The sequence below is a fragment of the Cercospora kikuchii genome (genome assembly GCF_019650295.1).
Source record: "Cercospora kikuchii DNA, contig_00003, whole genome shotgun sequence".
In the NCBI taxonomy this organism is placed as follows: domain Eukaryota; kingdom Fungi; phylum Ascomycota; class Dothideomycetes; order Mycosphaerellales; family Mycosphaerellaceae; genus Cercospora; species Cercospora kikuchii.
In genome coordinates, this window is record NW_025408584.1 from 2,283,783 (window position 1) to 2,308,044 (window position 24,262).

General features: G+C 53.9%; 9 protein-coding genes across 9 annotated transcripts; 3 read left to right on the forward strand and 6 right to left on the reverse strand.

The window, feature by feature from the left end:
* Positions 1 to 1,428: 1,428 nt before the first annotated feature.
* On the reverse strand, positions 1,429 to 2,842 carry CKM354_000527400 (uncharacterized protein; the record flags this gene model as incomplete). The annotated part of the gene is made up of 4 exons (XM_044800545.1): positions 1,429 to 1,939; positions 1,998 to 2,083; positions 2,137 to 2,163; positions 2,219 to 2,842. 4 exons carry the CDS (start codon positions 2,840 to 2,842, stop codon positions 1,429 to 1,431), a joined length of 1,248 nt encoding a protein of 415 aa, XP_044656480.1.
* A 1,938-nt stretch (positions 2,843 to 4,780) lies between these two features.
* Positions 4,781 to 5,929, reverse strand: CKM354_000527500 (uncharacterized protein; the record flags this gene model as incomplete). Its single annotated transcript, XM_044800546.1, has 1 exon — positions 4,781 to 5,929. The coding sequence occupies one exon, from the start codon at positions 5,927 to 5,929 to the stop codon at positions 4,781 to 4,783; it is 1,149 nt and encodes a 382-aa protein (XP_044656481.1).
* A 1,018-nt stretch (positions 5,930 to 6,947) lies between these two features.
* Positions 6,948 to 7,259, forward strand: CKM354_000527600 (uncharacterized protein; the record flags this gene model as incomplete). The annotated part of the gene is made up of 1 exon (XM_044800547.1): positions 6,948 to 7,259. One exon carries the CDS (start codon positions 6,948 to 6,950, stop codon positions 7,257 to 7,259), a length of 312 nt encoding a protein of 103 aa, XP_044656482.1.
* A 322-nt stretch (positions 7,260 to 7,581) lies between these two features.
* Positions 7,582 to 9,449, reverse strand: CKM354_000527700 (uncharacterized protein; the record flags this gene model as incomplete). The annotated part of the gene is made up of 3 exons (XM_044800548.1): positions 7,582 to 7,893; positions 7,943 to 8,733; positions 8,798 to 9,449. The coding sequence occupies 3 exons, from the start codon at positions 9,447 to 9,449 to the stop codon at positions 7,582 to 7,584; spliced, it is 1,755 nt and encodes a 584-aa protein (XP_044656483.1).
* A 461-nt stretch (positions 9,450 to 9,910) lies between these two features.
* Positions 9,911 to 11,363, reverse strand: CKM354_000527800 (uncharacterized protein; the record flags this gene model as incomplete). The annotated part of the gene is made up of 4 exons (XM_044800549.1): positions 9,911 to 10,567; positions 10,619 to 10,723; positions 10,775 to 10,902; positions 10,958 to 11,363. 4 exons carry the CDS (start codon positions 11,361 to 11,363, stop codon positions 9,911 to 9,913), a joined length of 1,296 nt encoding a protein of 431 aa, XP_044656484.1.
* A 1,051-nt stretch (positions 11,364 to 12,414) lies between these two features.
* Positions 12,415 to 14,139, forward strand: CKM354_000527900 (uncharacterized protein; the record flags this gene model as incomplete). Its single annotated transcript, XM_044800550.1, has 1 exon — positions 12,415 to 14,139. One exon carries the CDS (start codon positions 12,415 to 12,417, stop codon positions 14,137 to 14,139), a length of 1,725 nt encoding a protein of 574 aa, XP_044656485.1.
* Positions 14,140 to 14,197: 58 nt separating this feature from the next.
* Positions 14,198 to 16,265, reverse strand: CKM354_000528000 (uncharacterized protein; the record flags this gene model as incomplete). Its single annotated transcript, XM_044800551.1, has 2 exons — positions 14,198 to 15,967; positions 16,023 to 16,265. The coding sequence occupies 2 exons, from the start codon at positions 16,263 to 16,265 to the stop codon at positions 14,198 to 14,200; spliced, it is 2,013 nt and encodes a 670-aa protein (XP_044656486.1).
* Positions 16,266 to 16,789: 524 nt separating this feature from the next.
* On the reverse strand, positions 16,790 to 18,538 carry CKM354_000528100 (uncharacterized protein; the record flags this gene model as incomplete). Its single annotated transcript, XM_044800552.1, has 1 exon — positions 16,790 to 18,538. The coding sequence occupies one exon, from the start codon at positions 18,536 to 18,538 to the stop codon at positions 16,790 to 16,792; it is 1,749 nt and encodes a 582-aa protein (XP_044656487.1).
* A 449-nt stretch (positions 18,539 to 18,987) lies between these two features.
* On the forward strand, positions 18,988 to 22,668 carry CKM354_000528200 (uncharacterized protein; the record flags this gene model as incomplete). Its single annotated transcript, XM_044800553.1, has 1 exon — positions 18,988 to 22,668. The coding sequence occupies one exon, from the start codon at positions 18,988 to 18,990 to the stop codon at positions 22,666 to 22,668; it is 3,681 nt and encodes a 1,226-aa protein (XP_044656488.1).
* Between the last annotated feature and the right edge of the window lie 1,594 nt (positions 22,669 to 24,262).

Below are 24,262 nucleotides of genomic sequence, written 5' to 3' on the forward strand. Positions count from 1 at the left end.
TCTGTAGCTGTCCAGCCCTTCGCCCGCCTCTTGTCCGTCTACACGGAGTAAGTCAACCGGTCATCAGACAGCAGACAGAGGCGCGTGCCGAGTCCAGAAGACGGATGGAAGCTGCAGGTACTCCATTACAGCTCGATGAGCACGCCAAATCAGACGTAATTGCTACCCCTCCGTCTCCACCAACGGTCCAGGTATAGCTACCGCTCTTGTCTGCGCTGCCCCGGGTATTGTTCCGTACACGCAGCTTATCGCCAAGCGAGTCGTTCTTGGTGTTCGCGTGGGCATGGTGAGGTGTGGTCTGACATCCTGGTCCTCCGCTTACGGTTCAGCTGCTCTGGGCGGTCGTTGTCCTCTTCGAATCGTTCTCGACGCTGTATAAGATGGCGGGTGTAGTGGAGACTTCGCGCGGAAGTATGATGTAAGCTGAGTTCCCATCTGCGATGTCGCCGCGAATGGTGGATGGTAGCGTGTCAAAACAAGAATCGTGATGGTGATGCGGTCCGCGGAGGCTGCGAACTCAGAAGGCTGGCACTGTTGGCATCCGGGCGTGATATTGTCTTGGCGACGACGTGGGTTTCAACGACATCCTTTCCCTGAGCTCTTCCAGGCAATGCACCCCACGAATCAACATTAGTCAACATTGGAGGGCGGAGTGATCTCGACACACTGGAAATCGGGTGTTGAGCCGTCCTTCCGTGCAGAAAGGATCGCGACTGGCGGAGAGCCGATCTTGCCTAAGTTAGTACAGCACCTGAGCGATTTTCCAACTTCGGCATCAGCTACACCTTGGGTCTGATCAACGAACTATACTACAAGCTTGATGTACAGATCTTCATACGGAGGTATATTTGAGAGGCTCAAAATCCCTCGCGACTATCCCATCTTCCTCCGCTTACGAGATCTCGTTCGGCGGCCCTGCATACGGTCTTCTGCAGTTGTCAGCCTAATATCTGACATGCATCTCGGTAGCAGCACCTCAAAAGTCTAGCCCCAGCGCCTTCGCTTCTCCTTCAGAGAGCACAGCATATCATCTTGATTCGGCAATACTCTCAGCATTTCGAAGCAATACTTCACAGGACTCATTGCCCTTCTGAGGACCAGAGCGATGTTCCAGCTTGTGATTCCTCGTGAAGAGTTCGGCCCCGAATAACACGAATGCCAGATGAATGTATAGCCTCCAGATGGCGTCAGCGTCAGCGGTCCGCAAACGATAAGCAACCAGCACATTCAAAGACAGAACAGGAAACAAGAGTTCAGTGTCCAAGAAATCCAATTCTATGTCCTAAACCCATTTATCCCATAGAAAATCGTGGTCCGTATCTCCACGTTCTGTCGTTGTCGTTACATCAATGTCCAAATGGAGCACACACTGTCCCGCAGCTGCCCAAAGCATCATATCCTCCTAGCTCATGATGGCATAGAAGACGCTTAATTGGCCGCACCATTGTACGCCAAAAAGTTCACCGAACCCTCACCAACATCCTCCAAAATATCCTTTTGTGCCAAAGCCTGAATGCGCTCGCACAGCGCCGCAGGGCTCTTTGGTCCCTCCAAAGCGATCAAGTAAGCAGCCAGACCAGCAATGTGTGGGGTGGCCATGCTGGTTCCGGAGATGGTGTTCTGTGCTGAAGAGGATCCGATCCATGCAGAGGTGATGTCCTCGCCTGGGGCGAAGATGTCGAGGGCTTCGCCGAAGTTGGAGAAGTCAGCGCGGGCGTCCTGGAGGTTGGTGGCACCGACGGTGCAGGCAGAGGGAGCGGAAGCAGGAGAGCTGTTGGAGGCATCTTCGCCTTCGTTGCCGGCTGCGACTGTGATGAAAGCGCCGGCGTTGGTGGCTTCCTCGATGGCGTCGTTGGTGGTTTGAGAGAAGGTTCCGCCGAGAGACATGGAGAGGACAGCGCGGTCAAGGTGGCCGTTCTCTGTGGCGTGCTGGACAGCCCTAGGTGAGGTGTGAGTGATCAATCATGGTCAAGATCTCTGCCAGGAAGCAGACTTACCAGTCAATGCCACGGAGCACGCCACTGTTCGATCCACTTCCTTCCGCGTCAAGGACCTTCACAGCAATGAGGTTGGCTTTCTTGGCCTGAGATGAAGTCAGTCACTTATGCCCACAACAATCCGAGTGGCTCCACTTACAACTCCATATGTGGTTCCTGCAGCAGTCTGTAGAAACCATGTCAGCAAGGATCTAGCAGTGATATTGCACTCGTGGACTTACTCCCGCACAATGAGTTCCGTGTCCCTGATCATCCTCTCCCTCAGAGCCCTGAATGAAGCTCTCACCAAGAGTCACACGTCCCTCAAACTCCTCATGTTCGGTATTAATCCCCGTATCAATAATATAAATAAAAGTATCCTCTCCAGCCGATCGATCATAAACATAGCTGCTGCCATTTCCAGCATTCGTCTTATGCGAAATACGGCTCAGGCCCCACGGAGCATCCTCTTGAGTGACGAAAGTCCCATTGCCAGTTCCGTTTCCAGGCAATTGTCGGACATGGTGTAGTGACTGGCGGACGTGAAGTGGCACGTAAGCGTGCATCATGACATCTGGCTCAACGGATTTGATAGCGCCAAGTTCTTGAAGGATGTCCAGGATGGCATCGTCGCCGTCGAAGTTGAAGCCTTTGACGTTTCCGACGCTGTAGGTTCCGGTGGATTGCACGCCGGCAGCATCGAAGACGGTGGAGAGCACGGTGTCGAGAACTTCGTTGTCTTCAATACGAGCGATCCATTTGCCTGGGATGGTTTGGGCTGTTTGGCGGCGGTCAATGTGTGGACGAGCGAGTACTGCCGGCAGTACTGCTGGGAGAGTGTAGAGCAGGTTCTTGACAGAAGGCATCGTGTCGCTGTGTCGAATGAATGTGGTTGTTCTAAAGTGAGTGTGGGTTATCAAAGAATGACAAGAAACGAGGCGTGGTTGCAAAGGAGTGCTGTGGTGAGTTGATGTTCGGACAATGAAGACGATGGAGTACTACTATATACCGAGACTTCCAACACGGCCATTGCTTATCATAATCGCCTATTCTTTCGTGCTTCATGTAGCCAAGAGACGCTCTGGTTAGTGGCAATGCGCTCGGCGACCAATGCCTATGGCTCATGAGCTGAATTCAGAGGTATCATGCCATGATGTGCAGCGTCCGCGAAAGGGGACAATGTCGTCAGTGTCGATTGCGTGTTTCATCGTATAGAAGGGCAGTGGAGCATAGCCATCGGGAGAGTGCTACGAGACGTGAGTGGAAGCCCACACGGCCAAGGCAAATGAACTTGATCTGCATAGAGCGGCGACTCCGAGCGCGGAGCGACGATGGGGATACTGTCCTGAGTCGCGTCCTCGGCATTGTAGACTTCTTTGGCCATTCTTCCAGTGTTCTTCGTTGCGCTCGCTGCGGCTTGCATTCACAGTCTTGGCCGGGAAGTAGATCCCATCCGCATAGCGCAAGAGCTAAGTCTGCCAAGAGATGTAGTGATAGGAAATGGGCCAGTAGGGAACGTTGACGAGCACTGTCTTCGATCGTAAGCATTGACTGGATGATAGAAGACTGGCTAGCAGACAGGGAGGGTGTCTGTCAAGCACATTTGGTGGAAAGTTGCCGTGTTGCTTGTTCTCTGCGGCTGAAACGCAGCTCATGCTTGGCGGTGGAGGCGAACAATCAACAGCAGGGCCAATCAGGGACCAGAAATACCACTTCACTCCGCCGCTCGCTCTGCAAAGCGCTTCGGACGGGATGCTACTGAAGGTCAGATGCAGGAGAACAGGCGATGCGGAAAGTCCGAAGACCCATAAGACAATTTGTTGGCGTCCACGCGAACCAATTCTATGGGCTGCGAAGTAGCTGTTGTTGCTGTGAGCGGCGCATTCGTGGGTGATTGCACCAGTCTCACCTTTCCTACTATGCGACGAACGAGCTGCGAGACTGATGTTTATCATCACATGGATCGACAAGAGCCAGCGAAAGATGCTGAGAGCAAGCTTCACTTTACAGGGCCAATCGAGTCCATAAGCCGGAGCCTGACGCCGATCTTCAACATCCAGCTTGCCAGCGCGGAAAAGGCAGTAGGGTGGGTCCTACTTCCCAGTCTACGCGAATCGAGCAGCTTTCTTATCGTCTGCCTCGAGGAATGGAAGCGCTTCGTCACAAGTTTCGGTCGTACTAGCAGACATGTTCTTTGGCATCGTTTGCGCATTCGGGACGCGTTTGTAGCCGCTGTTTATTTCATTTACCCTGCTGCTCTACCTCTTATTGCTTCTACGCTCATTTTTCGTCTATCGTCGAGGGCTTCCCATGCCGGGTTTGCAGCGATGGAAACTTGTACAATTTATGGAAGCGAGGTCACTTGGATGACCACAGGACCGTATGTGGCGCGGCCGGCTCCAATCTTGCGTTCGGCGAGCCATTCTCGCATACCCCGGCATTCGGATGCAGGATCAACGGGTTGCCTGCATCAATCTGGCGGTGAGCCGTACCATCGTCGGAGATGTACCAGTGCATGGAATGTTCGAATTCCACTACAGTATGAGCAGAGAGCACGTTCGCCTCCAATGTGCAAGTCCAGAGATGGTCAGAAATTGACCCCTGGTTGTCGAAGGCAGAGCGTGTGGCACAGCGCTGTTCAGAATCTTGAACAGTAGAGTATCGGGACGTCAGTGGAGCGTGTTGAGGAGCAGGTCCGTGCTATCAGTCGTGCTCCGCTTCCCGTTGTCTCTCGCCATGGTGTTTCGTCATTTGGGTGATGAGGATCCAAGAAGTTGGTCCTCAGCAATAACGGATGCCCGCTTTCATCGATTCGTGATAGACAGGTCCTCCGTTGGTGTGACAGCGTCGTCGCCACTGATGCCAAAAGGATCGCCCTCAATAAACTGACCCGTCTCTTCATCCCAACCCTCAATGTCTCTCAACAAGCGGACATATGCCTCTGGCACCAAGCCTTGATCTCCATTATCCTTTTCTGCCACCAGCCAGCCCTGTCCATGGCGATACGATACCATGATCACCTCCCCTTCCACAAGTCGCAGCTCATTCTCGTTCTCTGGCTCGAAGCCGTACAGTGCCAGTGACGGTCCAGCAAACAGTTCCTCATCCTCGGGGCCCATGCTTTCGCGCTGCGGGGAGTTGTGATCTGATGGTTCCGCATCCAGTGGAAGATCCGACTCCAGATCGACGGGTTGTGAGTTGTGGAAGCTGCGATTGGGCAGCGTTGCGGCGAAGTGGGAGTCTCGACGGGGTAAGCGTTCTCCGCTATCAGTATACCCTCTGCTCTGCCGCAGCGCGTCTCGTCCTGCTGGATCGTACTGGGACGACTGCGAAGCTTCCTCCGATCCCCGACTCCTGCCCTGCGATGACCTCCGCCTGCCGCGCTCGTAGTTGGGCATATCGTGGAAGGACCTGCTCTTGCGGTGTTTGTTCATCTTGAACGAGGTCTCGTCGTCGCCCCAGTCCTCGCCTCCTGCGCCGAAACTAGTGCTCGGCAATGGCTCCATGTCTTGAACTGGATCGCCATACATGACTCCATCGCCGCCCCACGGCCCAGCATGCCACTTGCCGCCAGAGGTGCCGCTCTCCGCACTGTCCGACATTCTGCGACTCGTTTCCCACCCGGCGGGGGTACTTGCGCCGGATTCTTCCTCGGGCTGGCCGCCATAGTGCATGGGATGGTAGGACGGGTAGGCGAAGTCGCGGACCAGCGCGTAGGACAAGCTTGATGAAAAGGCCGGGAATGCGGTGGATTGGGGTCGCGATCGATCCGCCAGCGAGTGTTGCGAGCGCTGGGACAACGACATCCTGTTGGAGGCTTGTGATGGACGCCGACGGTCTCGCTCTGATCGATCGGGCCGTGTCGAGGACATGCTGGGCGACGACGGCTCGGGCTGGGGCGAGAGCACGAAGGACGGCGACAGCGAGGACTGTGCTGCCATGACCTGTGCCATGCTGTCGTCCCAGCGCACGGCGGTGGTGGTGGTGCTGTGGGAGGGTCGCTCGCGGTGCTACCGCAGTCGCAGGCCGATCTGACGACAGATCTGGACGATGATGACTGCTTGCTTGTTGCTGATGCGCTGCGCTGCGCTGCGGCCAGCAATCTCAGCTCCTCTCGGGCGGCGTGGTCGATCGCCTGGGCAAAGTATTCGCGATCCTCTGGGATGGCTCGCGCGCCTGGAGGACGGACTCTAGTTCGCCTCGAGAGTTTTGGGGCCGGGATCGACGAGTGTATGGTTTGAGTATTATTTCACCACGAGCCCCTCAGACCAGCTGAATCGAATAGCGAGTCCTCGTCAATGGAATGATTGATTCTGCGCCGTGCCAGATGACAGCACGACAGCCGCTGGGCCTGCGTCTAGTCGGTACGCTGCTCTCCCTGTCACTGCGAGGCATGCTATATATAGCCCTGGTGCGGAGCGCCTTCAAAGTTATTAAGGTCAATGCTGAGAAATGCACGGGTGGCACGGCGGGACCCTCGTTCACGCTCTCCAGATGCGCCGCCAACGACCATCGCACGACAGACTGCGGTGCAATGAGAGCTTCACCGCATATACCATACTCACACACTATGCTCCCTCAGACCTCCGCCTCGCAAGTGAATCAAACCCGCCAGCATCGTTCCGCTCGCTCTCCCAGCCTCGCGCGTCCAGCCCTGAAGAGGCGCCCAGGCCAACGTTTCAGATTCCCGCACCCAAAACATTCGCCTAAACCCATTCTGTAACTTGCCCGTCTCGAGCTCTCCACTTGCCCGGTGCTTCCAGCCAACGCTGCTGCCGTAGCTTGCTTCGACTGCAGATTCCTTCTGTCGTACTCTCGTCGGCTGGCTGCTGCTCCACTACCACCACGATCCTGCAGCATCCCACCACGGCCTCTCGTCGTGGCGAGGGCGGTAGCGAAGGGAACGAGAAACAATCATATACAACCGTGCGGTCGGGAGCTGCGGTACTGCGGGACTTCAACGAGGTCGATATGTCCGACGATGGAGCAGCTGACGATGACCATGTCGGAACCATCCTGAAACGGCGCCTGGAGGACTTCCTGCGGCAGAGGCATCCACCCAAGACCTTTTGCCCGTCAGAAGTCGCCAGAGCGCTGACTGCCGAAGAGCTACAACAACTGGGTTATGCCCAGTGGCGAGATGCTATGCCAGCGGTCCGCGAAATCGCCTGGGACTTGCGACAAAATGGACAGTGTGAGATCCTGCAGAAAGGTCAGTCGATTGACGACGTCGATCTAGACGAGGTCCGCGGGCCCATTCGGATCCGACGTGTGGGAGATTGAGAAGCAGATCACTTCGGATGGTGTATGCGTAGGCGTTGCACATGAGGTCTGTCTGCAAGGACTGTTTACTCCGAAACATGAGTGGTGCATACACGTGGCTGCGTGCGCAACCGTTCCCACAAGAATAGACGCTCCTTCACAACGGCCGTCTATTCTGGGATCATCCTGCTCTGGTTAATAAGACATTGAACCTCACCGAACGATGCAGCGAGGATTCAAGCTGCCAATCTATCATCATCGAGATGTGCATGCCACGACGGAGGCGAGTTTTCCGACTGCACACCGTATGCGATTGAGTATGCGCATCAACTCACGACACGCTCTAGCCGAGTTGCATTGCTGTTGGATCTAGTAATATCTCATCAGTGGAGCCTTTGACTTCACTGGCGCCATGGCCATTGACACCATGGATGCCGCCGTCTGCAAAGCCAACTGTGTTGGATGATGGCCCCCATATCATCTTTGCAGCAGGATGGTCCTCGAAAGGCTCGTGCTGCCCGGAAGCTTCGTACAGATTCTCGCGATACGTCCCTTCTGCAACATGATAACCGTCCCAGAACAAACCTCGTTTCCGCAGCTCAGGTATCAACAGCTCAATAACGTCCTCGAACGTCTGCGGCATCAACGCATATGCCTAGACAGAGGATCAGTACACATCCAAATTTTGAAACAGCACGACTTACGATATTGAAACCATCGACATCTCCTTCTCTAACCCAGCGCTCCATCTCATCAGCAACCTCTTCAGGTGTACCCACAGAAGTGGCGCCCAATCCACCAACCATGATGTGCTCCGCAAGCGTCTTCTTCGTCCACTTGCCACCATTCACATCTGGCGCACTCTTCAACAGCCCCTCAATATAACTTCGAATAGCATTGCTTTCTACATATCGCAGCTCCTCATCGTCCCCATACGGCGCCATATCAACACCTGTCCACCCACCAAACAACGCCAGCGCCCCTTCATACGAACCATACTGCAAGTAATCTCGGTACTTCGCTTCAGCTTCAGCATGCGTACGTCCCAGCACAGGACAAAATTTGGCCAGGAACTTGATCTTGCTAGGATCCCTCCCTAGCTTCGCAGCTTGACCTCGAATATCCGCTATCGACTTCGCCACACTGCTAGGTGCGTGTGCGCTGACGAAGATGACTTCTGCATTTTTGGCTGCGAAGTTCTTCCCTGCACGACTCGTCCCCGCTTGCAAAATGACGGGTGTACGTTGTGGCGAGGGCTGACAGAAATGTGGACCTGGCACGTCGAAGTATTTCCCTTTGTGGTTGATTTCTCGGACGAGAGAAGGGTCGGTATAGACTCCGGATTTGCGATCGAGTTTGACGCTGTCGGAGCGCCAGGAGGAGTTCCAGAGTTTGTAGACGACGTCCATGTATTCTTCGCAGATTGCATATCGCTCGTCGTGTTCGGGCTGGGAGCCTCCGTTTGTGAGGTTTCGTGCTGCGGAGTCGAGGTAGCCTGTATATAGCATCAGCAGGTCAACATGAACAGTCTTTCGAGTTCCTCAGAGAGTTCGACTCACCAGTCACAACATTCCACCCCACCCTCCCCTTCGTCAAATGATCCAACGTACTCAACCTTCTCGCCAAATGATACGGCTGCTCATAACTCGTCGAAACCGTCACTCCGAAGCCAATGCTTTTCGTTGCAGCTGCCATGGCTGGTACAACGCTCAAAGGCTCATTCACAGGCCATTGTGCTCCGGAGCGAATAGCAGGTAAAAGGTTTTGAGGTCCTCCGTAGACATCGTAGCCTCCGAGGACATCGGCGATGAAGATTCCGTGAAAGTGACCGCGTTCGAGAAGCTGGGCTAGAGAAGTCCAATGAGAGAGGTCATTGAAATTGGAGGATTGGTCTAAAGGGTGTCGCCAGAGGCCTGGGGATTGGTGACCGGAACACATTTCGACGAAGGCATTGAGGATGAGTTTCTTTTTGCCAGGAGGGAAGGCTTCGGATTGAGATGTTGTGGTGTTGTGGTTGCCATCCACTTGAGGTGTCTCATGCTTTATTCCGTTTGCATTAGCGAAGTCCTTCGATTCGAACTGGACTGACTTCGATAGCGGACTCTTCTTCGGCCGCAACTCTGACCATTGTGCTTGTCGTCGAGGTGGAGTCCCGTTAGGTTTTGTATCATGGCCGGTCTGGCCGTTCCTCGACACCCCCTTAGCTGCCATTCTGCTGCTCTTTAGCAACTCCGATCTGCTCAAGATGTGATCTAGTTAGTTGTAGTTGCATATGTCGACAGAACAACCGGCGATGACATGCTCCACACTCGGCAACCATCGGGCCGAGCTCTCACGATGGGTCTTCACCCCGCGAGTCGCTGGGTATTGGAATGCCAGACAGCATACATAATGTCATGCTGGCAGCTCTGAGAGAGCAATGAATAAACGAGAGGTTGGATGCCATTTACACAGGAGTACTCTGGACAGCGGAGCGTGCTACAAATCGAGAGCGATGGCCCGCTGCTGGCTGATTGAGACATTGCCTGAGCTAGATTTGAATATATATAGTGGGATATTTACCAATATAGCATCGATAGCCAGGTCAGGTCACTGGCACCAGGGGCCTGAGCGTGATACATATCGTTCATCTGTAATTGCAAGTTCGCCATCAACGTCTCCGGGCTGACCTCTTACTTTCTCGGATTCTCCCCGTATGGGACACCGGTGCACTCGAACCCAGTGGGATCGATGACACTATCGCACAAATACTGCGAAGGCAAAGTGTTGTTGACAGTGTCAATAATGCCTTCCATTCCTTCAATTGTGAAGCCTGTGCAAGGCGCAGCTGCACTGCATTGCATTTCTCCAATCACGTCGCTCGTGGTAGTACCAGACCAGTTCTTCAATGTCAGATCTCTAATGTTGAATGGCGAAGTTTCGCAGTTGCCGCTGGCGCCATTGTACGAGGTACACTGTGTGATAGCAAAGATGCCGCTTGCATTCTTAAGCTTGAAGTCTTCGAAGGTCATGTTGGCGGCGTAACCTCTGCCACCGCCTCCTCCGTTTGGAGGGTAGCCGGTGCTGACTCCTGTCCACGTCTTGATGTAGACACCGTAACGCATGTGGTTGATTGTGATGTTGCGTGCTGTGATGTTTTCGATTGTTTCGTAGCGGTCCTCGTATTGCCCGATGCTGCCGATGGCCACGCCGAGGCCAGTGTAAAAGTCGCAGTCTTCGATGAGGATGTTGGTACTGTTGGCTTTGGCGCTGATTGAGTCGTCGCCGTTGTCGACAGTGAAACGGCGAAAGGTAATGTTGTTCGCGTAGATGGTATCAGCTCCGTCGGTCTATGAGGTGTCAGTGTCGGGAAACAAATTGTTGGGAATGAGGCGACTCACATTCAGAGATGAAAAGTCAAACCCGACTGCCTGCTTGGTGTCTGTGCTGTTGATGTAAATGTCCTCCAGCAGCACATTTTCGGAGTGTATGATCGTCATTGTCCACTAAAATCAGTCAGCATGCAATTCAAGCACAAGGATCACGAAGGAACACACCATCTGGCTCTGGACAAATCGAATGCCATGGAAGTAGCTGTCCTTTGTGCCAGTAATGGTGATGCTGTGAGGCCGGCCAGGGTAGTTGTTTGTACCGTTGATGAAATCATACCACACTTGACCATTACCTGCAGTGTTGCATTAGCACATATCTCTACGAGGCTGAGGACGCCCAGCACTTACCATCGAGCGTTCCATATCCAAAACCCTGCCAGTTCACATTTTCACCTCCGAACGACCAAGCTGAGGACTGGTTCTGGTAACCCACAGGCAATGAGTTGTTCAGCCAGTACGGGATGTTTTGATCCCAGAGCAGGGTACCGTGAAGCTCGATATCAACGTTGCGAAGTCCGGTCGTCTTCATAACCGACTTGATGTGGTACGTCTCGTTCTTGAACACGACGCGGCCCCGCGCATCGCCTTCATTGTGGCCGCAATCCTCGAATGCCTTGATGATAGCGGGCGCTGAATCGTTCTGTCCTGCTGGCTTGACAACACATGTTGGCCCGGAGTGTTCGCCATGATGTGGGCTTGGGACAGATAGAGCTGGAAGGCCCTGGAGCAGAACTGCTGCGAATGTCAGCTTCATGATGGGCTTCTCGTGCCTGTACAACAAGAGCTCTGGGACGACCTTCTAGCAAGGGCACAATGGCAGAATGGAGCACATTTTGTACTCTGCTCGGCTGCAAGAGCTCGATTGAAGTGCCGTCATCTCATTTGGTGAAAGACCCACGAACTTTGGAGAAGCGTCGGCATCGCGTGGTTTGACGATCTTTAGCCTGATCAGGCTGTTATGTTACGCTACCGCATGCTGTATAGCAGGCCGTCTCGATGCCAAACGGTGGGAAATCGTCGGTCTGCCCACTCCACTGGGGCAGCATGCGGAGGCGCGCAAAGTTTTCGGGTTTTGATGGTTACAGCTCAGACGCCGGTCGTGACGTGGGATGATGACTGTCGTCACTGGAGGGGAGTTCTGCTACTGTGGCCCTATAGGGAGGGCACGCTCATCATCGGAACAAAAGTGCTGAACTGAAATGGTGGAGCCGAGAAAGAACGCAGGAAAGACAGCTCGTCTCGTCTCGAGACCCCGCAAGCTGCTCGCCGGGACGTGGTCCGACGCTCCCTTGTGCCTGCTGGCAGCAATGACCGGCAGCTTCTCCGACCAAGCTACGATCACAGACTGGGAAGTCCAATCCTTCTGGACAATATGTCGACTCACCGCGTTCTGCTGGAATTTAGGAGATGTTGTTGCTGCTGCCAAGAAGACTGCTGAGGCTGGACCATGCAGTGGGTATCGGCCGGGATATTTGTGGAAGAGTCGACCCAATCACATTCCTTGACATCCAGGAACATCATCAACTTCAGCGCTTGTGCAACACCGAAGGATTCGCTTGCACGACAGACCTTTCAGCTTTCGACATGGAACTGAGTATAGGCGAGGGCGGAGTGCCAGGAGCGCACTCTCCTCTTCACGGTAGGCGAGTCTTCTTCATTCTCATCATCAGCTATCACCACACTCTTGCATTTACGATTCATGAGAAGCATAGGACAGAGCGAACGACACGTCCGGAGACATGCGCCTTTCTTTGCACGCATAGCTGGACCTCAGGCCCAACGACCGAGCGACTCACGACCTGAAGATGACGACGAATATCACGATCCCCGCGCCGATATCGTGGACACCGTCAGCGTATTGGGACGGCAACGACGGGACTTGGAACAGCTTCATCGTTCAAGTAGGAACGCCGCCGCAAGAGTTCAGAATCCTGCCTTCAACGGCAGATCAAGAAACATGGATACCGGTCTCGGAAGGATGCATAGCAGCTTCGCCAGATGATCCAGGTTATTGCGGATTCCTGCGAGGAACACTGCCGGTCAACGGCGTGAACAGCTCTGGCTTCGCAACAAACGAGACCAGCTCTTGGGAGCAGATAGGGAGTGGTATTTACACGCTCAATTCTCAGGAAGCGGAGCTCGGATATGGAGGCAATGGGCTCTATGGCTTCGACACCGTGATATGGGGCAACTCTAGTGACGCGCCGAGCCTTGAGAGACAGGTCGTAGCTGGTATTGCAGATCCATCCTTCTGGCTAGGCATCGCTGGGATAGGCCCGAAGCCGATCAACTTCACAGAGTTCAATGATCCGATTGACAGCTTCCTGAGCACGCTCGTGAATGATAACAAGATTGCGTCCTTGTCATGGGCATATACTGCAGGAGCATCATATCGAGAGCGAAGTCCGGCATCTTTGACACTTGGCGGATACGACAGAAACAGAATACAAGAAACTGGAAAGTCGTTCGACATGGACGCTGATAATTCCCGGCCTCTTCAAGTCGCTGTGACAGCTGTGACAGGACAAAACACTCTGAATGGAACTATCACCCTTTGGGAGTCTGCGACTATGCATTTCATCGACTCTACCGTGCCTCACATCTGGGTGCCGGAAGATAGTATCGAGCTATGGACTTCAGCCTTTGGATTGACCTACGACAACACAACAGACCTCTACGTGGTCAACGAGACAATACATGATCAGCTTTTGGAGCTCAACCCTACCATTACGTTCACCGTGGGCCCCAACATCGGCGCTACCGTCAGCGACTCGCAGGCTATCAGGCTGCCGTACGCGGCATTCGATCTCGAAGCTAGCTATCCCTTCTATTCGAATGCTACGAGATATTTTCCCATCCGCCGTGCGGCCAATAGTACGCAATACACGATCGGCAGGACCTTCTTCCAAGAGGCGTACGTGATAGCAGATTTCGGACGAAACAACTTTACAGTCGCTCAAGCCAGCTTCGATAACCTGGACACGGAAAGTTTGGTAGCAATCGACAAGCCACCTGTCAACAGCACTTCATCAGCTCCAGAAGACTCGGCCTCCAGCGGTCTCAGCGGCGGCGCGATAGCTGGAATCGTCATTGGCGCAGTCGCCGGCTTAGCCATAATTGGTTGCCTCCTGTGGTTCTTCGTCTTCCGGAAGAAACGTGTCGAAGCACCCGCCGAGAATGTCGAAGACTCAGCATACCAAGCAGATCAGAAGCCGCCGCTTGTCCAGCACGATTCCGAACTGCCGGCAGACAATACGGCTGTGAACGAAGCCTACGGCAGCAAAGTCATGATGCATCAAGAAATGGAGAGCCCGCCTATGCGCAGCGAAGTCAATGGCGACCCTGCGCGATGGGGCAAGAATGGTGTGCAAGAATTGCATACTCCGCCGGTACCCGGAAATGCTGGATACGGTATGCAAGAACTCGGCGCGCAGGCTGTGGGTCACGAGAGTGGGTATTTGGCTGAGGCTCCCGGAAGTGAAGGCAGAAGAGCGGAGCTTCCTGCGAATGAACCTATTGATAGAAAGTAATGATGTACTAGGTATGCAGTACAGTACAATGCAGCGATGACCAGATATACATGTCTGATTACCCCAGTCCCAGACCCTCTTTCCCATCGTACACAAACCCAACAATCTTTTTGCCTACTTTTCTCGGCGGTGGTATGACGACGTGATCGCAGGATTCTTTCTCTTTCGCTGTGATGCTCAAAGCCAGTTCGCGCACGACGCTCACCATCTCTCGTTGTCCAGCCATGAGCTCCCGAACTTGCGCGGAAGTGGCTTCGATTCGTCTATTCAGAAGCACATCCGCTTCTGGCGTACGCTTGTGTTCAGTCTGCCCAGATGATAACGCACTGGTGAGTTCCCGTAGCCGATCGTTCGTTTCTCGTATCATGTCTTGCATCCCCTCGCTCATCAAAGGAGCTGACGAATTCTGAGGCGGAGCAGGCTTCTCTCGCATACTCCTGATCGCGGCAGCATTCTGTTCTGTCACTGCTTGAATTTTGCTCAAATGTGATGAGAGTGCCGACATGAGGAATTTCGTGTCACCAGTGCCGGGACTTTGTGTCTGGAAGTAATTGCTGGTCTTTTCTAATGCTCCGTGCATGCGGTCAAGTCGGTCTGTCATAGGACTGAAGTCTATATCCTTCGAGGCGCTTTGGACGCTGGGGCTTGCACTCTTCTGATGTTCGATGAAATCCTTGATCTGCTGGGTATTTTCCGCTGTCGCTTCTCGAATCGCGTCCATGTGTTCTGCCACGGGTCCAAAATCGATGTCGCCGCTGTTATGCTCAACGATCTCTTTCGTGTCGATTTGAGCTTGCAATAAGCGATCAAGTGTCTCACCGTTGGTCTTGCTTACCCGGAGTGAATCGTCCTTGTCGTCTCGCAGAATTTCAAGTATGGCCGTCGAGTGTAGATTCTGCTTCTCAATTGCTTCGTGAATCTTCTCCAATGTTTCCGAGATGGGTAGTAGATCCAATTGACTTTTATATCGTGCCTCGGCGTCTGCGTTTGATCGTTCTTCTAGGAGCTTCTGGTTGATTGATGAGTTCTGATCAATGGCCTGTTGCAACGCCTCTAATTTCGTGGTCACTGGCGTAAAATCGATGGCTGGAGGCTTCTCTGTCGGCGAGCGTACGCCATCCTTTCGCTGCACGGCCGACTGGTCAAGCGTTCGATTGACGCGATCTAGGTGCGCGGACAGTTGAGACAGATCAATCCGATCTTCCCGTCGTTTTCGTGAGACCTCCTCTAGCGCCTCCGTCAAGCGCTGCTCGTGCTCGAACTGCTTCTTCGACATGCTGTCGATGTTCTCTACATTCCTTGCGAGGAGGTCTGTCATCTTCCCAAAATGTACTGCCAGAGGGCTTGTGTCAAAGTACCCATGGCCATTCTGTGAGCTGCCCGATTGTGACTGTACAAGCTTGTCAATGCTGTCCGTACTGCGTTCCATTATTTCGGTTACTCTGTCCAGTCGAGCATCAATATCTCCTGGCCTACTGTCCTGCTCTTTCCGATGTCGAACCGATCGTTGTCGAGGAGGCGTACTGGATGGAGCACTTCCCCCAAGCATGTTCCCTTGCGCATCCTGCAGTGGTATAATTCCTTGCGCTGCTCCGCCTAAACCGTTCGATACACTGTCCGACAGCGCGATATACATCCACCTGCTCCTCAAGTGCTCAAAGGCTGGATGTATCCACGTTTGCGATAGCATATCCGGGTTGTTCAGCGTGAAGAGTTGCGGACTCGGCCGTGAAACAGCAGGGAAGTTGGCTTGCACGAGTAGCCACCATTCGTTCGCAGTCGGCGCTGAGGCGAACGTGAGTAGATAACATGATTCGGAGTCGTCGTCCTGGTCGTGGGGCCCCCGTCAGTATATCTCTCGCAGTCTATATGTGCTATCTCACCTTGCGCGCATATGCGTAGAACAGGCCACCATCGCCGCCTTTGCTGATCTGTGGCACATGCGGCTGCGAAGCTGGTCGCGACACTCCTGATGGTCGTTCAGAGCCGTGGTCCGGCGCATTGTCCTCCATGATGGCCCCAAACCCTTCTTCGGTGACCTTCTTCATATGGCCATTCGTCTTCAAGTTGCCGGTGGTCCTCCTGCGCTTCGGTGTCAACCAGGAGAGTTTGTCTCGCTCAGGCATATCGCTGTGGAACCGCGGTTGAGCAATAATGTCAGTGCGCACGATGCGATGGTGTTTTGATGGTTGCGACCCGTCATGACCAAGGAAAAGAACACAAGTGCGACCGACGGCCTACCTCTGGGTGCCTACTGCCACAGCGTCTGATGGCATCGTGATGTGGACGAATGGGGGATGAGGATGGAGACTCTGATGGATGCAAGCAGGGAACGGGAAACGCAGAGTGACGTTGTGTTTACTGACCCCTGCGCGTCACGGATCTATGTACACGGATGCACCATAGAAGAAACGACCACATTCTTACAATGTCAATGCAGCCATAGTCTTTTGGGAACGATATTGTTGCAATAGCTAGATGACTAGAGCGCCACAGAATGCTCTGTACTATTTGCAATAATTGTACGATCGACTTTGGTAATTTCGCGAAGTGGTTACGGCTTGTACAGAGCCATGCAAGTGCATGGACGGAACCACAATGCCTACAAAGTGATGCCTGACAATTCGACTGCCTCCCATCCTCGTGATCCTCATACCCGGCACTCCTGCAGCTTTTCTAGCACGCTGCGCTGGATTTCCAGCGATGCCTGCTCACCATCGGCTTCAGGAGATGGGTCTTTCAAGCACAGTTGAACAGCCTCAAGATACCGCGAGCCAGCCGCGTGAGAGACGTCTTCGACGAACTGCGGATCCTCCCAATAATCTAGCAAGGAGGGCATTTTCAGGTCTTTCTTGGTGCGTTCCGCATCCTCAATCGCCTTGTGCCAATCCTCGAGAGACAATCGGGACAGCGTGGTGACGAGACCCTCCCACAAAGCAAGTTCTGTAAGCACACAGCCCAAGGCGAAGAGATCGAATTGCTTTCTGTAGCCAGTAGCCACGGCGCCGCGTTTCTTTGGATGTCGATAGAGGTCACTTTGGAGAGAAGAATCTGGTAGCTCAGTCAGCGAAGTCTCAGCCTCTGGCCGAGCGTAGTCATATCCCATCAAATATGGCTTCCCAATGTCTGAGTACGGCCCTAGATCCTGGCCATTCTTCAAGAAAACAACATTGTCAGATCTGATGCTCTTGTGCAGCCAGCCGGCGGTGTGTAATTGCAATACAGCCTCTGCCAGCGTGCAAGCTATACTCAGGCGGTCTCGAAGAGCCATGCGACGCCGAGAGGCCATGGCATCGCAAAGCGTGAGTAATGAGCGCTGCTCTTCGGTGGTCGAGAGGGGAGCCTCGTACACCAGCGCAAACCTGCAGCACTCTCTCGAAGCAGTCAGGCCTATACAAGGCAGAGTGGCGAATGTATTGTCAACGCTGCCTAGCAGGAGTGCCAGTGCTTGCATGTGCTTCTCCAACACGTCGTACTTTGAAGTATCAGTGTGTCGCCATTCGACGAGTACTGGGTCATCATTGTACGTCGCGAGCTGTATGCTGCCAGCCCTTGCCAGCACACTTCCAGCGGCCTTTATCTTCTTCTCTTTTATCATCTTGAGGCGCGGCATGGAGTTGTATATGGCTGGTGTCTGGGGTGGGCGGATTTCGCCTGGGCGCTGGTCGACTCCTAGCACGAGGCGGATACGTTTAAATCGGGCGGCGCTGGCAATTGCAGCATCGCCGACGCCGGAAGCAGGACGCAAAAGGGCCTGAAGTGTCTCGACTTCGGCCAGGTCCGTGGTATGGCTCAGGGCGTCGCGCAATAAGGCGCCCATACCCGTCTTCAGCCATGTTCGGTCGGGGAGGTCCAGGAGGCGCTCGAGGTGCGTATTCAGCTCGCCGAGGTCATCGATCACCTTCACGACCTTCTCTTTCCCGCCTGCTGCCCATTGCATGCGCTTCCATGGTCCGTTGGCCTTTGCAATTGCCTTTGATGAAGCCGAGTTGGAGTAAAGCTTGGGCCTGAGCCGCCGGAGAACCTTGCCAAGTCCCACGTCCTCCTCCCTCTTCTCCTCTTTCCCGTCTTCAACTTCATTTGCCAACAACGTCAGGCCATATTTACTCTGCAATTTGTCCGCCGAGGTCAAGATGGTATACTGTTGCTCCAGGATGTCGTATATCAATGGCCAGTTCAGCCTCGCGTCGGGGCTCGACGTGGTCAGGTGTGAGCACTGCGCCCATTCCTCCAGGCGATATCGCTCAATCTGCAATCTTGTGCGGAGCAGATCGCCCTCGATGCCAATAACTTGAGCAGTATGGCAGAACTTGTACGCGTCGATACATCCTTGGAAGACCTGGAAAGCAAGCGAGATGACCTGTGCTGCTCCAGCTGCTGTTTCCAGACCTGTGACCATTGTGGACGAGCAACGTTCACGGTCGCCGTGCGAGCATTATCTTACCAGTGTAGGCGAGCAGAGGCTAAGTACGTCTTTCGACCACCCTAGCGCCCTGCTGCCGCCCTCTTCAAGCGAGTAGGTTGCATCCTCCAATGGAGCCTATGCAGCTACGGCAAGATAGCTGCAGCAGCACTGCAGCATCGCATAATATAGGAGATGGCGGCAAGCCGAGGGCTGAAGCCCCGGATGCACTTCCTCGTGCCTTGGAGTTCCTCTAACACCTGGAAACCACAGCCTGTGCGACGTGCTACGCTGAGCAGCTGCGCCACTGCCGGCGTCCTATTAATCTCACACCTGCCCGCCAGTCGACGTGGTCTCTCGCTTGCTGCGCTCGGCGTCCAGGGAATTCGGACCCGTACTGTAGATATCCCGGCCCCCACGGCGATCCAACAACTACTCCCTCAGTGATGGAGAGCTTCGCGCGCGCATTCCAGATACCAGTGCCCTTTCGCGTGCGACAGCGACCGCAAGCAACCCTCTTCGGCGAGCATGGCTTGGGAACTATGCAGAGCAGGGCTGGCATTGAAAGCTGCTTGCGAAAGGTCTGTGCCTTGCCTGCAGCCGATGTTACTGGCCGAGTTGGAAGAATCTCTTCGGAACACTTCGTTCATATTCAGGCGTTCCTGCAGATGCTCGACGTCCAGGACGGCAGAGTCTATCCGGATCTATGGAGTCTGAGGCCTAGACTCTATACTCTGCTGCATGGCATCAACGCTTTAGCCTACATGGACGCCTTTGTTAAGAACAGCATTTACGACATCAGTCTTCCTTTCGACGCTTCCACACTGCCTGTCTTCCTGGCTGATGCTGCTCTGCGAGCCAGCTTCCTTGCCAGCCAAGTGAGCGTCATCACCGATGCGCGCCACCTCGAGAGCTCTTCCGAAGAACATATTTACTTCAACGGCAGCGCCGAAGATCACATCGTTCCTCATCGAGCGCTTGGGCATGGCGGGTTTGGCTATGTTGACGTTGTCATATCACGCCTTAGTGCGAAACCCTACGCCCGCAAACGTGTGGCGCGAGGCAGAGACAGTGACGACAACAGAAGAGTTCAACAATACCTGGTGGATGAGATTCGGCTGATGAAGAACCTGCGGCATCGACACTTGACAAAGATTGTGCAATCTTACAGCGACTACAAATACATCGGATTCCTCATGGAGCCTATTGCAGAGTGTAATCTGCACCAGTTTTTGGCAAAAAGACCCTTTCCTGAATCACATCTCATGGCGCTGCGCCAGTTCTACGGCTGTCTTGCCAGCGGTGTCGACTATCTACATCAGAAGAAGATCAGACATCGTGATCTTAAACTCGAGAACGTGCTTGTGAAGAATTCCCAAGTGTACATAGCAGACTTTGGAACCGCAATGGGCTGGACAGCATCGAACCGCGGGACCACACAAACGCGGGGCGTCCCTGCAACTCCTCATTATATGGCGCCCGAGGTGGACAGCAAACAGTCGAGGAATGTTGCAAGCGACATGTGGTCCTTAGGCATTGTGTTCCTCGAGATCCTTACTGTTTTGAAGGGCCACACTCTCTCCAAATGGAAGGATCATCTCAAGAAAAAGGCGGATCGTGCCAGGACGGATCCCTGGCCATGTCGAAATCTAAGCGCTGTTCATGAGTGGATGGCAACGCTGGCCACAACGCAACGACACGAATGGGTCGACGACGAGTCTCTGGCGTGGAGGGACAATGAGCCGCTCACTTGGATTAAGTCACTCCTGGAACCAAACCAGGACGCCCGACTAGGCTCGAGAGCACTTGTTACGACTATTGCCGATTCGATGTACTTCCGTAGCTTTGCGTGTCCAGATTGTGCCGAGGACTCCCAGGATCCCCATTACCGATATGGCGACGGCCATGAGTGGCCTGAGATCTCACGCGATGCGATAGAGGCCGAAGTGACAGCGCTTGTGGGTGCTGCTGCGGCGATGCCAGAACAGATGGACGACCGGAAGACCGAGATGGTCACAAGATGGCTGGGTCAGACTCAGGAGCATTTCGACCCTCAGCCCAACGAGGACCCTCGACCTTTCCCCATGCCCGGTGCATACACCGACTGGCTCGAGCAGCAGTCTCCAGAGCCGCAAGTGTCAGTTCCAGATTCAGGTTATGATTCAACATCGCGAGTGGAAGAACCAGATCGTCCTGACAGTATCAAGTCACCTACGAAGCAGGCATTCCACGATGGCGGCTTTTTTGTCGACCACGAAGACGATTCTTCTGATGCAGCTTCGACGGCTGACGGACCAGCAGAAACATATACACCGGGACAATTGTTTCCCATCGTGCATGATGCAAGCTCTGATAGCTCAGAGGAGGTGAACCAGATAGACTCACCCATGCTTGACCAGATAGCTGAGGAAGACGAAGAGCCTTGCTTCTCACAATCGCTTGCGAGGGCGAATGGTCCTAGCCATGCCCAAGTGCCCGAAGGGCGCGTGGTACGTTTCCAGGATGAAAAGACAATCCGCTATCAATATGTGGAAGAGGATAACTCGACCCAGACCGTGGAGCTTTGGCGTGCAGAGCGCGCACTTCCAATCACCGGGCCTGTCCTTGAATTGAATACGTTGCACAAGGAAGGCCCTCAGCAACAGAATCAGTCGCAAGTCGAGAGAACTCTACCTGTGCAAGATCGAATCGATCCACCTGTCATTGCAGATGCTGCAATTGGAGACATGCCGCTTGATCAGGAAATGGTCCTAAGCCTACTCAAGGCTCCAACTCATCCAACTTCCAAGCCAACAAAAAAGCACGCAAAGCCTCCAGTCAAGCCAAAAGAGCCGTATTTGTTGCCATGGCACACCGAACCTGCGCTGGGCTCAGAGCTCGTACTAAATCCTACCGAGCGCCGACCGTACAGCCTATCAAACACAGAACTAGAAGGATTGCAAGTCGTGGACATTCCAACAAAGGCGATTGATGACAGCAAGGGCAAGCCAAAGAAGAAGTCGAAACCCGTTGCTGAACCCAAGAAGCCTGGGCCAGAAAAGCTCTCAGCACAGAATGTGAATCGCCTCAACAAAGAGGACAAAGCGAAGCGGCGTACGGAAAAACGGTCTTTCGATGATGACAACTTCACCCCGGCCAGCTTCATCGAAACTGCCTGGCAGTCTGCCGAAGCAGCAGATAGTTTGGCAACGTCAGTCATGTCGGACACAACTGCCAAGAAGCTGCGCGGCATCAAGCTAGTATGGGACGATAAAGCGTACTCGTACCTTGAGCGCTACACCAAAGCTGGCCGTGTTGCACCTGTCCGACTTCTCCTAGATCAAGGCTGTAATTGTGGAACAGTATTGAAGCCGAGGCCGAAGCCACTGATCAACGCCATTGAGGGCCGCAGCGCGCGACATAACAAGTGTGTGCGAGCGCTCATCAAAGCTGGCACCAATGTCAACGTGAAATATCGCGGCAAGACGCCAATACATATCGCTCTTGAGCAGAGTTACTTCGACGGGTATCAGAAACTGTTGGCGATGCTGCTGGCTGCTGGGGCCGAATTGAACATTCCCGACACGACAGGCGAATATCCTCTGAACAAGCTATTCAAAGGCTCAGCAGGCGATGTACCGCTCGAGGACTACCAGAAGGAATGCCTCGGATTGATCTTCCACCCCAAAGTGCAATGCACTGTAGACGCCAATGTTCGACAGCCTTTCACTCTCGATACGCCTTTACATCAGGCCGTGAGACGTCGTACAGCTCAAGCCGTGGCACTCCTGATCCACAAGGGCGCCGACGTGAACGCAAAGAATGCTTCAGGCACTACGCCTCTTCTAATGGCAGCTAACCAGTGGCGAGGTAAACTCAGCGATCAGCAAGAGCGCATGCTACGATACCTGCTCGATGCTGAAAAAATTGATCTCGATGCCAAAGGTGGTACTTTGGGCCGAACGGCTTTGCACCATGCTGCAGCTGCAAACTGCGCTGTTGCGTTGGACATGTTGCTCGAGAGCGGTGCAGACAAGAGTGTCCAGGATAAGAATGGCAGCACTGCTTTGAGTATTCTGGAGGCTGGTCGAGACGCCGGCGCGCCGGTTAAGGATTTTGAGGTGATGATTGATATGCTGACGGAATAGACAGGATTGCTAGGTGATGCGGATGCTTACTTTCCCAACACGAGCTCAATGTGACAGTGTAGCGTGATGGTAGGTGCAAAAGCAAGGTTGGCATGTGTTGAGCATGTTGTGATTGCGGGATCATCTCTTTGTTCTACGACTGGGCCAATTCGCTTGCGATTCTACACTTGAGCTGATCCATTGATGCTGCTCGCGAGGTCATGTCAGTCAATTCCAATCACTTTTCCTAGTATTCGCACGTACCGACCTGCAATTACTAGAGACCATGAGGACCGCCACTAGCCAAATTCCAATGGCGTCTGCCTCGAGTCATTGTCCTCTGCTACCGCGGCACCGTACCAGGATCCTGACATACTCCAAACGATATCTCACACCTTATGCCGTCGAGAAACCTGCCGATTGGCCGTCTCTTACATACTGAATTCCCGCTTCGGTAGCATGCTGTTGGTCCACAAATTTAGATGTTCGAAGCTTCTTCGAGAAAAGACCATGTTCCTCGTGAGTGGGAGGGATTCTGACATGCAGCAATTTGCGGGATAGAAGAGCTTCGCCTATGGTGTCTGAGGCAACACAAGCGAGGCAGCATCTGCGACATGCAAAGCTCTTGCGACACTGCAATGCCCCATGTGTTCGAGTAACGAGGATGCATTTGATATCATAACAACGCAACGGCTATTGTTTCATACTGGTGGTGTTGAAGCAACTGCGCGACTGTTGTCAACGGAGGTGCATTTGCCTTTTTGGACCCCACGCTTCTCGAAAGCCCGGCGCCCGGCGTTCATTTCGTGGTTATTGCCAATTGTTGCGATGTACGGTATTGTGACTCGGGATAGTTGTGATCAGATAGCCACGACGGTCGGTTGTCGGCGTGGTTGGTATGGACAAGATTCGTGAATTGTTGACGACATCCTATTTTTGGGGCCGTACCATGGTCGAAACCCTGCATGGCTCGGGATTTTCTTCCGGAGTGGGTCTTTTTGTCGCTAGCGCGAGCTGCGTGAACTTGGTTTCAGTAAAAGATAGCACAATTCACAAGTGCTATAGATGAGCAGCAGCAGATCTGTGACATGGCGTATGAGAAACGGCAGGCCGTTCGCAGCAGTCGTTGATCTGCAGAATGGTTCGTGTATCGTCGCTGCAGATGTGATGGATCGATTCGCTGCTGGTGGAAATACGAGCCAGTGGCAGGGCCGGGCTCGAACTTGCGGTAGCTCCTGGATCGTGCATCTCGGCTGTGATTCGTCCGTCGCCACGTCTGCTCACATCCACCAGCTCAGCAGATCGTTCTCATCATGCGTTGAACGCCGCCTGACGGTGGCGGACGTCCTCGGGGAGAGGCGTAGCAGGAGCCGGTGCTGATCTGATGCTCTCATTTCAGCCGCTCTTCTGCTGCCAACGAGCTGGGCGCGGCTGCTGGGAACGCTGCGTGGTGCAGGACGGCGGGAGAAAACGCCTTCGTGCAGCAGCCATTTCTTCCACAGCTTCGACGAGTCTGACCCGCGTCTCGTGTCGCAGCATGACTTTGTCCCTAAGCCAAGCTGTCATTCGTCTGCATTTCTGCCCAAGATCCACGCTGTAGGCTGCTGCGTGGGCG